The sequence below is a fragment of the Balaenoptera physalus genome (assembly GCF_965194825.1).
Source record: "Balaenoptera physalus genome assembly, chromosome: 11".
Taxonomy (NCBI): Eukaryota; Metazoa; Chordata; class Mammalia; order Artiodactyla; family Balaenopteridae; genus Balaenoptera; species Balaenoptera physalus.
In genome coordinates this window covers 63062679-63074796 of record NC_138896.1, presented here as the reverse complement: position 1 = coordinate 63074796, position 12118 = coordinate 63062679, and the positions used below count along the sequence as shown (strand labels likewise).

At 41.0% G+C, this 12118-nt stretch overlaps 1 protein-coding gene and 1 pseudogene across 12 annotated transcripts in view; one reads left to right on the top strand and one right to left on the bottom strand.

The window, feature by feature from the left end:
• Positions 1 to 12118, bottom strand: part of EXOG (exo/endonuclease G) — a 47252-nt gene that overhangs the window by 29755 nt on the left and 5379 nt on the right. For 9 of the 11 annotated variants that reach the window (XM_082412952.1, XM_082412949.1, XM_082412953.1 and 6 more), the window contains exons 3-5: positions 6887 to 7026; positions 5302 to 5378; positions 1912 to 2026 (exon numbers count right to left, since the gene is read on the bottom strand). In XM_082412952.1, coding sequence (XP_082269078.1) covers positions 1912 to 2026; positions 5302 to 5378; positions 6887 to 7026 — 332 coding nt within the window. The remainder of the gene's footprint in view (positions 1 to 1911; positions 2027 to 5301; positions 5379 to 6886; positions 7027 to 12118) is intronic. The other 2 variants (XM_082412951.1, XM_082412950.1) reach the window with 2 other exon arrangements.
• Positions 8799 to 12020, top strand: LOC309638143 (large ribosomal subunit protein eL29 pseudogene; annotated as a pseudogene). Its single transcript has 3 exons — positions 8799 to 8813; positions 11042 to 11305; positions 11643 to 12020. The product of its transcript is annotated as a large ribosomal subunit protein eL29 pseudogene (transcript).

The window sequence follows — 12118 nt, the reverse complement described above, 5'->3', positions numbered from 1 at the left end:
GGAGAACCTATTTTCCAAAAATAAGAGTAAAGAGGATTTACCAAAGCTCAAGAATAATTAGTATTAGAAAAATAAGAGAACACAGGGAGCTTTAAGGCATTTTTTCCTTCTAGTATTACAAAAAATACGAAAATTAGCAAGTTGATGAGCGGAGAGAGATTAATCTGCTTGGAATACTAACTCCGTTGCCACTCCTTCACTCCCACAAGAACCCCTGGAATACTCTGAGGGCGTGAGCACCTGTGTGAACACTTGGAGACTTACACATCACTGCTCATCAGAGCCAGACGGGCTGATAATAAGCGAGTCAAGTGGGACAGAATACACCCTAAAATTGTTTTCGTTTTCCTAACTCTGTTTCTTGGATCATTCAGTTTTATCACAGACTCCCTTAAGTAACCATGTAACCTAAGCAGCATTTACTAAACATCTACTAGATGTTCCCCCCAAACACACCTCCTCTTTGACGTTCCAGGAAGTCCTTCAATCCCTCTCCTTTCACTGACTCTATCACTTTCCTTCCTCCTCACCTCACTTCATTCCCGACCCTCTGTAGATCTCACAGTATATCAGTTCAGCTACCTTCTTGGCAGAATCCTTTTTTTTTCCTTTTTTTTTTTTTTGTTAATTGGGGTATAGTCGTTTTATAATGTTGTGTTAGTTTCTACTGTACAGTGGAGTTCCCTGTGCTATACAGCAGGTTCTCATTAGTTATCTATTTTATACATATTAGTGTATGTATGTCAGTCCCAATATCCCAATTCATCCTACCCTCCTTTTCCCTTGGTGTCCATATCTTGGCAGTATCCTTTTTTTTTCCTTTTTTTTTTTTTTTGTTAATTGGGGTATAGTCGTTTTATAATGTTGTGTTAGTTTCTACTGTACAGTGGAGTTGCCTGTGCTATACAGCAGGTTCTCATTAGTTATCTATTTTATACATATTAGTGTATGTATGTCAGTCCCAATATCCCAATTCATCCTACCCTCCTTTTCCCTTGGTGTCCATATCTTGGCAGAATCCTTAATCTTAGGCATAACAGAAGCTGTCTACAGCTCTCACACCACTAATTATACTCTCTTATATCTTCAATCTCCCTTTCCTTCAATTCATAAAGTTCTCAAATATCGTGCGTGTAAAAAAAACTTCACCTTTTTAAAAAAATCCAAGCATCTAAAAGAAAAGCTTTTCCTCCCATTTATTCAACTAACTGCAATCTGGATGTCTTCCTGAATTCTTCCCTCTTCTTCACCTAAAAAGTGAATTTGTGATTACTCTTTCCTGTATTCCTCTATTCCTCCTCACTCCATCTGCCTGAGTTCAGCCCGCGTCTGTAATGATACCTAAACCCCAGAATTCTGCTATTGATCTTAAGTGTCCGGCGCTCACACCGTCAATCCTCTGGAGTCCCCGTGCTTCCCTCCTGACTCAGTTCACTCTTACTCACCCATCAAGATCTAGCTCAAAAATCTCCTCCTTGGGGGACTTCCCTGGCGGTCCAGTGGTTAAGACTCTGCACTTCCAATGCAGGGGGTGAGGGTTCGATCCCTGGTCGAGAAACTAATATCCCACATGCAGCGGGGCCAAAAAAAACATCTCCTCCTCTGTGAAGTCTTCCTGACCCCCACAAATAGGGTTGGTCAGTTCGTTCTGACACCACTTCATCTATGCGTTTATATATCAGATCACACTTTAACATAATTAACTGATAACATGTCTATTTCCCCTTCTAAACTGTGACCTCCTTGAAGTCAATGCTTGCTTTTTAACCCATCATTTTATCCTCTATGCCTATCATTCCAACAGGTGCTCAATAAATCCTGGTGAATAAATGAAATTGAAAAGTAGAATGAAGAATGAGATTATAACCTCATGCAAATAACATAAGCTTGAATATTAAAACACGTTCCTACCTGGTAACTAACCGTTTTCCTTCCATTGCTTCCAGTCTGAGGTAAGGTCAGCGGTCCAGATACTATCCAGACGTCCTCAAATCTCTCTGTCAGTTCTCGACAGTACATTTCTATTCTGAGAAACAAAGCAAAAAGATGTGTGATATTCTCACACATAAATGTAGAAAAAGCAGCAAACCATATCAAGTCCTTAGGAGAGAAACCAAGAATATTAGAGAAATCAATGTAAAGAGAATATGGCACAAAACACTATAAGCATATAAGCAATGTTCTTCCCAGTGTGTTTACTGCATGGAAAAACTTTAAAAATACACGCATTTATACAACTACCTACATTTTCCTGTGTGTGCATTCAACATAGTTTATAACTGAAATTTTGTTTTGTTTCCTCTCATATTTTTCTATGTCCTAGTTCTCAAATAAACTTTTTTCAAGAATTACATATCATTTCAAAAAGTTGATATATCTTTTTTATGTAACTACTCCTATTGTAGGACAATTGGGTTTATCCTGACATTTCTTAAATAATGCAACACAGTATTAATTCCTTAGAATAAATTTCAAGGGCCAGAATTACTTTATTGAATATTTTAATGATGCTTGATTATATGTAAAACTAATATTTTTAATGAGATTGTACAAATTTACTCTATAAACTCCAAAATACGAAACAGCAGTTTCACAAGAATCTTTACAACACTGGGAATAATCATTTAAAAACTGTTCTTGCTTATTAGATAAAAATGGCAAGTAGTTTTATTTTTTTTATTTTTTAAATAAATTTATTTATTTTTACTTTTGGCTGCGTTGGGTCTTTGTTGCTGTGCGCGGGCTTCTCATTGGTTGGCTTCTCTTGCTGCAGAGCACAGGCTCTAGGCACACGGGCTTCAGTAGTTGTGGAACTCGGGCTCAGTAGTTGTGGCTCACAGACTCTAGAGCACAGGCTCAGTAGTTGTGGCACACAGGCTCAGTTGCTCCACGGCATGTGGGATCTTCCCAAAGCAGGGTTTGAACCCGTGTCCCCTGCATTGGCAGGTGGATTCTTAACCACTGCGCCACCAGGGAAGCCCTGGCAAGTAGTTTTAATATGCACTTTGTTATACTGCAGTTGGAAGCAATTTATGAGAGGTAACAATGCATGACATCATTCCTCAGTTTCTGTATCTAAAAAGTAAAATCAACATTACATCTTATAGCATATATGCCCAATGGAAGGTAAAGTTTTCCTCCAAAAAGTATATCCCTTGAAAAAGGAAAATGTTAAATGCTTCCGAAGGTATGTAATCAGTCCAAATATGGAAAGAAAACTCTATAGGACAAACATCCCAGATCTTCAACCAATAATCTGCAGGGGCAGGGAGAAGAGGAGAAGCCTACAGATTAAAAGGGACTGAAGAGATATATTACCCAAATCTATGTGTGGACTGTGTTAGAATCAACCAAAAAAAAAAAAAAAAAGGTAAAAACCGGAAGGGAAATTTGAACACTGATTGTAAAATTGTTAATAAGGAATTACTGAATTACTGTTACATTTTTAGGGGCAATGACAGTACTGTGGTTATATTTTTTAAAGAATTCTTATCTTCTAAAAATATATATCAAAATATTTGTGGGGCTTCCCTGGTGGCGCAGTGGTTGAGAATCTGCCTGCCAATGCAGGGGACACGGGTTCGAGCCCTGGTCTGGGAAGATCCCACATGCCACGGAGCAACTAGGCCCGTGAGCCACAACTACTGAGCCTGCGCGTCTGGAGCCTGTGCTCCGCAACAAGAGAGGCCACGATAGTGAGAGGCCCGCGCACCGCGATGAAGAGTGGCCCCCGCTTGCCGCAACTAGAGAAAGCCCTCGCACAGAAACGAAGACCCAACACAGCCAAAAATAAAAATAAATTAATTAATTAATTAAAAAAAATTTGTGGATAAAATAATACATCTGTGACCTGCTTAAAATAATCTGCGTAGGGGGAAAGGAGGGTATGTAGATGAAACAAATGTGGGCCATGACTGATAATTGTTGAAGTCTTTTTCACTGTGAGGTGCTCTCTTCATTATTTCAAACCACACAGTAATGTCTGGGGAAAACGCAATAGCATGAAATATTTGTACCAGTTTTAAATGCTTAAAAGATCCCCTGACAGAACTGCATGAAAGCATCAGAAAAATACAGAATGCCCAGATGATTTTATACAGTAGCCCCCCCCATCCACAGAGAATACGTACCAAGACCCTCAGTGAATTTCTGAAACCGCAGACAGTGCCAAATCCTATATACACTATGTTCTTTCCTATACATATATACCTATGATAAAGTTTAATTTATAAATTAGGTATAGTAAGAGATTAACACAATAACTAATAATAAAATAGAACAATTATAACAATATACTGTAGTAAAACTTATATGGGTGTGGTCTCTCTCTCTCTCTCTCTCTCTCAAAATATCTTATTGTACAAGTTTAATGACTTTTCCATCTAAACTAAGCACTTATGCTTAGTGGCCATAACTTCTGCAGCTCGAGATGCAACAGCAGAACTAGCATGAGTTTCTTTTTTCTTCTTCACAGTTTCACAGATATAAGATTCCTTTTTACCACAGATCTCAACCATCTCAGCATACAATTTTTTTTCTTTCTTAAGTCAACAACTTTTACCTTTTCACTTAAGGGAAGCACTTTACAGCTTCTCTTCAGCAAATCCAAGTTGCTAGCAACACTACTCTTGCGTTTGCGGGCCATTATTAAGTAAAGTAAGGGTTACTTGAACACAAGCACTATGAAAGCGAGACAGTTACTGACCAATGGGGGGAATACGCTGTACAAAGGGAGGATTCACATCCCGGGCAGGACAGAGCAGGAGGCGCTAGATTTTAGCAGGTTACTCTGCAATGCGCCAATTTAAAATTTATGAATTGTTAATTTCTGGAATTTGCCACTTAATATTTTTGGACTGTGGACGGTGAGTAACAAACAGCAAAAAGCAAAACCGTGGATAACGGGGGACTACTGTAGACAGCTTCTATCAAAAACTGGTAATGGTTATGTTCAACGGTACCAAAACTGTTCTTAAAAAGCTCAGCAACTCTTTAAATACAAGTGGAGAAAAATACAGTATCCTCTGCCTATAAACATAGTATTCTACTGCCTCAGTAATAAGATTTTTAGTAGTTTCTTCCAGAACTTGACTTCTGACCAGAGGAAACATGACCAAAATGGCTGGCTATGTTTTGAAGTCTATACTTCCAAAACTAGCAAAGAAAACTAGTCCAAAATATTTATCTTCAGTAGTGTTAACATTTGAAAAACCAAAGGCAGAAACAGGTGCTAGGCACACATTCTCCTGTCACATCACTCATCTCCCACAGAATCACATTTTAAAAACTCTCACCCCTCACCTGTTCCAATAACCAGCATTATTATCAAAATTCTGAGGCACGATATTAGAAAGGTAAAAGGTTTCAGCCATGGCTTTCTGTGAAAAGAAATAAAAACAGTAACTTGCACTGAAATACCTTTCCCTTTGAGAGAGATTTTACAAAGCAGAGACAACCAGTTCCTTATTCATACCTTAGCTCCAGGCAATTACAGCAACTATCTGTTTAGATAAACAAAAGCCACAGCTACTCCATGACAGAAAGCTCAATAATGATTATTCAGAGTAAGGACTATAACAAATGAAGTAGTTTGGTGTGCTGCTTTTCTTCACAATTCATAAAATTCAAACCTATAATGTAGACTCTATGAACGAAAAATTTCCAGTATAAAGCTAAAAGGTGAATTCTAGTGCTAAGCCTCTGGCAGAGGATTTCTCAACAAAGGGCAGCTTTCAGGAGCACAGTAGTATTTTAGTACACTGCAAACACATTAGTTCAAGAGTGGCACAAAAAAAGTCCTATTCTTCTGAATTTCTAGCCACCATGTGTTCATTCATCTCACACTTCTGACCTGTAAACCCAAGGAAGGCTCTGTCACTGGATTTCCTTTCATTGATCTACACTGCCAAGGTCACCAAATACCCTCTCATCATCAAACAGTGGCTCTCAGCCTTGGATGCACATTGAAATAACCTAGGGAGCTTCAAAAATATCGATGCCTGGGTCCCAACCCCTAGAATTTCTGATTTAACTGCTCTGGGTTACAGGTCTGGGCATCAGGATTTTTTAAAACTTCCCAAGGTAGTTACAATGAGTATCCAAGGTTAAGAACCACTATCTTAATGATAATAATCACCAATTCATGCAATAAATGCCAACGTCAGAAAAGACATTTCTCGCCTTTTTTTGGCAGAGAAATTATCCTAAATTAAAGGAGGCTAGAGAGACATGACAACTAAATGTAATATGTGATTCATGATTAGATACTGAATCCAAAAAAAAGTTGTAAAGGACATAATTGGGAAAATTTGGCAAATCTGAATGAAAACTGTATACTGGATATAATTGTACAAATATACAAAAATACACTTGCACACATTTCTTGGTATAATGATACACTTGACATATATTCAAATATCCTCATCTTTAGACAATACAATCTCCCGAGCAATCTACTTAGGCGTGAAGTATTACAACGTCTGCAATTCACTGTCCATGGTTTAAAAAAATGCATATGTAAAATATATGTATCAAAATGTTTTTGCTGTACTATCCTCAACTTTTCTACAAGTCAAAATATTTTTGCTGTGTTTTTTTTTCAACTTTTCTACAGGTCTGAAATTTTTCAAGATAAAAATGAGCGAGTAGCTTTAGCTCCTAGTGGCTTTCCAATTCCCTTTTGCATAGCATTTAGTTTTCCTCAACATGTTTAAAAATGTCTGAGCATCTGAGCAAAGAAAGGAAGTGAAGTCAGGAAGAAAAAGACAAAATAGGGTATGAAAATTCTCAAGTGTTAGGGTTTGGCTCCTAGGTTTTTAATTTCCAAGTCCCATGGTACACATAATACCAGCCCTGTGTTCCCATCCCTCCCAAAAAATATGCCTACAGATGAGAATTTGTTATCTCCTGCTGGAGCCATGTGGCCTCGTGACCACCCACTGCCAACATAGTCCTCGTTGAAGGCACTGAAGGTTGGAGGGATGTTGGGATCTGGCTTGAATTTACAATGTTTTCTGTCTGCATCACCTGAAGAAAAACACACAAAATGGTAAGTTACCAGTGGACAAATATCCCTCAAGATTCTCTAAGCAAGGCAAGCTGCTTGCTGCTGGCTGGTATCTCTCTGAGCAGCTAGTACGTAGTGACAGCACGCATGTCTCAAGTTCCTGGGATAGCTCGGATACTTCACCTGAATTTAGCAAGGACTAGTCCAGGAAAGAATGTTCTTCATACAGTGCAGCTATCTCATCTCATATACTTTTGTTTCTGGCCTTTCAAGTTAATGGGAAAAATCCCTTGGATAGTATCTATGTAAAAGCAATGACCAATCAAATAGCTGAGCTGTATAAAAAGCTTAGTTACTAAATACACTCTTGCTTTTTAAAAAAGACCCCCACGGGGACTTCCTTGGAGGAAGACTCCGTGTGGGGTGCGTGGGTGCGATCCCTGCTCGGCAAATTAAGATCCCACATGCCGCGTGGCATGGCCAAACACAAAAGACCCCCATGTATTGTATGTTGTACAACGGTATTTGACAAGTTTATATGTACTGGAATAATGGATATATATAGACACAAAACAATTTGTTCTGGGCAGGCACAGCCTAGAGGAGGGAGAGTGCCTCTGATATCTTGCTTACTGCCTCTTAAGCCATGACAAAACAAACATTTAGGTTATGAGATCAATCCAGAAACTCCTGACACAAAATATCTGAGCACCACACAGGAGAGACAAAATCTCAATTTTACTTATATTCTGATACCTCCAGAATAGTTTGCCACCGTGGACATCAGCGAATCCTAACACTATGTTTTCCACTGTCATTAGGACAGGCCTTGTTAAACTATAAAAATTATGAGGACAAATGGAATATACTCAGGCTGCTACTCAAAAAAGTGTAAAATGGGGATTAATGAAGTTACTGATTCTAACGTCATTTCATTCAATCAAGAAAAAAATTAAATTATCAGACCCCAAGGTTCAGAGTAAAGTATCTAATGTCTAGCTTCTTAGAATCACCCCATAAAAAAAAAATAATAACTGTAAACAGAGAATTACTAGTAAACTTCTCAAAGTGTCATTACCATTGGAATCGCTTCCTGCTATGTCTGGTTTTCTTTGTCTGGTGCTCACTGCCCTTGAAAAATCATTTGGGGGCGGGGGCGGGGACTTCCCTGGTGGCGCAGTGGTTAAGAATCCGCCTGCCAATGCAGGGGAAACGGGTTCGAGCCCTGGTCCGGGAAGACCCCACATGCTGCAGAGCAACTTAGCCCGTGCGCCACAACTACTGAGCCTGCGCTCTAGAGCCCGAGAGCCACAACTACTGAGCCTGTGCGCCTAGAGCCCGTGCTCCACAACAAGAGAAGCCACCGCAATGAGAAGCCCGTTCACCATAACGAGAAGCACGTGCACCACAACGAAGAGTAGCCCCCACTCACCACAACTAGAGAAAGCCCACATGCAGCAACAAAGACCCAACACAGCCAAAAATAAATAAAAAAAAAAAAAAAAAAGAAAAATCATTTGTGGGAATTTCCAAAATCCTAGGATGAAGATGCCGTCCTGAAGAGAGGATGTAAACTTACTTCTGTCCAGTGTCTCGAGGCATTAGCAGTGGAGGACCACAGCAAACCAAGCTCAGGGTTTAAGGTTCTTTGATCTGTACAGGCTACATGGCTTTGGGCTACAAGTCTGCATGACAGCCAGTTTGTGGCCTCAACTTCTCTAGAACAAACTTTTTATTTTCCTTTTTGATCCTTGTCTGCTCAGTGCCAAGGCAACCTTCCGTGTAGTTCCCTATGGTGGGCAGGCAAGTAAGTTCTGGTTCACCCTTCCCCGAGGGTGCAGCCCTCTGGGGTTCCAGGTTAATGTGGGAAAGGTCTCCTGTAAGATAATCTACCTTGGGTGAGCCCTAGGTCTTGCCTTCAGTCCCCCTGACCCCATAAGGCTGCAGAACCAAAGGCAATGTGGCTTTGGTTTACCAGGGCCACCCTTACCCCTCTGGATTCTGGCATTCCCCCAAATATTGGCCTGGCAAAAAAGCTCTACTATCATGTTGCCTCTTCATGTTTTGTTTGCTTGTTTGTTTTTAAAGCCAGGATCAGAAGCCAGGAATCTGGCTTCTGAGACAATATTTTTTTTTTTTTTTTGCGCTGCACTGGGTCTTCGTTGGGGCACATGGGCTTCTCTCTAGTTGCGGTGTACGGGCTCCAAAGCGCGTGGGCTTAGCTGCCCCGTGGCATGTGGGATCTTAGTTCCCCAACCAGGGATCAAACCCACGTCCCCTGCATTTGAAGGCAGATTCTTAACCACTGGACCACCAGGGAAGTCCCTCTTCATGTTATTTTTTTTTCAGTGATTTTTTTTTTCTATATACTTTTTATATACTGCTAATAACATTTCTTGTTGTTTTTAGCAGGAGAGTTAATCTAAATAACGTAGTCTGTCATAACTAAAACAGAAGATGCTTTACACTATAATAAGTAAATCACAGGTATACTGCTTCTTGTTTTCAAATAATATTAATTAGCTCTATTTTACCTCCTCAAAATTACACAGCTCACGTGATTTACAATATGAAACAGTGCTTTTCTTATATGCCTCTGAAAATGATAACAGCAAGATAAAATTAGTAAAGCTGAAATTTCATCTTGGGAAAATTTTTGTATTTAAAGGAAATTTATCAGGCTTGAGACTAAATCAAGTGAGTTTCTCTTGATGTAAATACATAATCAATTTCACCTGCTATGATAAAGTTTATGCCTACATCAGTTTCCTTCTAGCAGCAAGCATATTCCAAGCCTCCCGCTATTCTGCTGGTTAATGTGTACTCTATAAAGGCACACACTCATCTTAATATCAGCATTTTAATATATTTAAACATAGCATGCACTGTAAAGCAATGGAGAAATAATTTGTGGGCCATATAGCAAATTAACAGGCAAATAAGAGAATGGGAATAAAACAACTATGACAAAAAGTAATATCCTTAATATAAAAAAGAACTCCTACAAAATTCAAAAAAGAATATCCCTGGGACTTCCCTGGTGGTCCAGTGGGTAAGACTCCGCACTCCCAATGCAGGGGGCCCGGGTTCGATCCCTAGTCAGGGAACTAGGTCCTGCATGCATGCTGCAACTAAGATTCTGCATGCCTCAACAAAGTCTGCATGCTGCAACTAAGAGCCCACATGCCACAACTAAAGATCCTGCATGCCTCAACTAAGACCCGATGCAGCCAAGATAAATAAATAAAATAATTTAAAAAAAGAATATCCCTATTGAAAATCATAAAGAAAAATTCACAGAGAAAGAATAATTCACAAAATATTAACCCTCACTGGTAATCAATAAACGTAAATAAAATCAACTAATAAATTGGTAAAGCTCAATAATGCTCATTATGTGTGAGGGCTGGGAGAGATAGGACAAATAATGATGGTGGGAGTGTAAATTGGAGTAGGCTGCCTAGAAACCAATCTGACGTTGACCAGCAAGATCTGGTCATCTTAATTACAGGAACGCACCAAGAAACCTGAGGACACGTGAACAGGCTCACACACCTGCCTGCCTCTCCAGTCGCATTTCACATCACTTTCTCCCTTGCTCCAGCCAAACTGGCCTTCCTTGAGTTCCGTAACCGAACCAAACTCTTCACATGGGGGCCTTTAAAGATGCAACTGTGCTTCTCTTTCCCTGCCTGGAACGCTCCTCTCCGTACCCCCGCTGCCCACCCAACTCCTCTGCCTGAGTGACTGCCATCCACTCTTCAGGCCACTTTCTCAAAGAAGCCTCGCTAATCAGTTATCAGGTTCTCCTGTTATAATCGCTCATCGTATTCTTTACTGTTCCTTAATTATACTATCCCAACTTGCAATCATTTTTCCTTCAGAACAGTTATTGCCAATTGTAATTATACATTTATGATTATTTGATAGGTCCACCCACCCCCTCCCCAATTCAAAGTGCCTTGTGGGTAGAGACCATCTACTCTGGTCACTGATATAACCCCAAGGCTCAGCACAGTGCTATGCACAAGGTAGGCACTTAAAAAGCATTTGTGGGCAGGCCCCGGTGCAGACCTGGTCAAGTCCAAGAACCACACCATGCACAACCAGTCCCGAAAGCAGCACAGAAACGGCATCAAGAAACCCCGATCACAACGATATGAATCTCTTAAGGGGGTGGACCCCAAGTTCCTGAGGAACATGCGCTTTGCCAAGAAGCACAACAAGAAGGGCCTGAAGAAGATGCAGGCCAACAACGCCAAGGCCATAAGTGCACGTGCTGAGGCTATAAAGGCTCTCGTAAAGGGACTTCCCTGGTGGCGCAGAGGTTAAGAATCCGCCTGCCAATGCAGGGGATACGGGTTCGAGCCCTGGTCCGGGAAGATCCCACATGCCGCGGAGCAACTAAGCCCGTGCGCCACAACTACTGAGCCTGTGCTCTAGAGCCCACGAGCCACAAGTACTGAGCCCGCGTGCCTAGAGCCCGTGCTCCACAACAAGAGAAGCCACCACAATGAGAAGCCCACACACCGCAATGAAGAGTAGCCCCTGCTCACCACAACTAAAGAAAGCCTGCGCGCAGCAATAAAGACCCAATGCAGCCAAAAATAATTAATTAATTAATTTTTTAAAAGAGGCTCTCGTAAAGCCCAAGGAGGTCAAGCCCAAGATCCCAACGGGCGGCAGCCGCAAGCTCAGTCGACTTGCCTACATTGCTCACCCCAAGCTCGGGAAACGTGCTCATGCCCGCATCGCCAAGGGTCTCAGGCTCTGCCGGCCAAAGTCCCAGGCCAAGGCTCAAACGAAGGCCAAGGCTGCAGGTGCAGCTGCGGCTCCAGCTCAAGCTCAGGCTCCCAAAGGTGCCCAGAACCCCACAAAGGCTCTGGAGTAGAGACCTTTATCTGCCAATGTGAGGACAGAAGGACTGGTGTGACCCCTGGGCTGCTGTCTGCATGGGGCTGGTGTCCTCCTGTGCTATTTGTACAAATAAACCTGAGGCAGGAAAAGAAAAAAATAGCATTTGTGGAGGTAATGAATGAGTGGTGCTCATTGCAACAATATTTACGACAAAGCCTCCAATTCATGTGTCAAGATACAGATCCTCTCAACCCC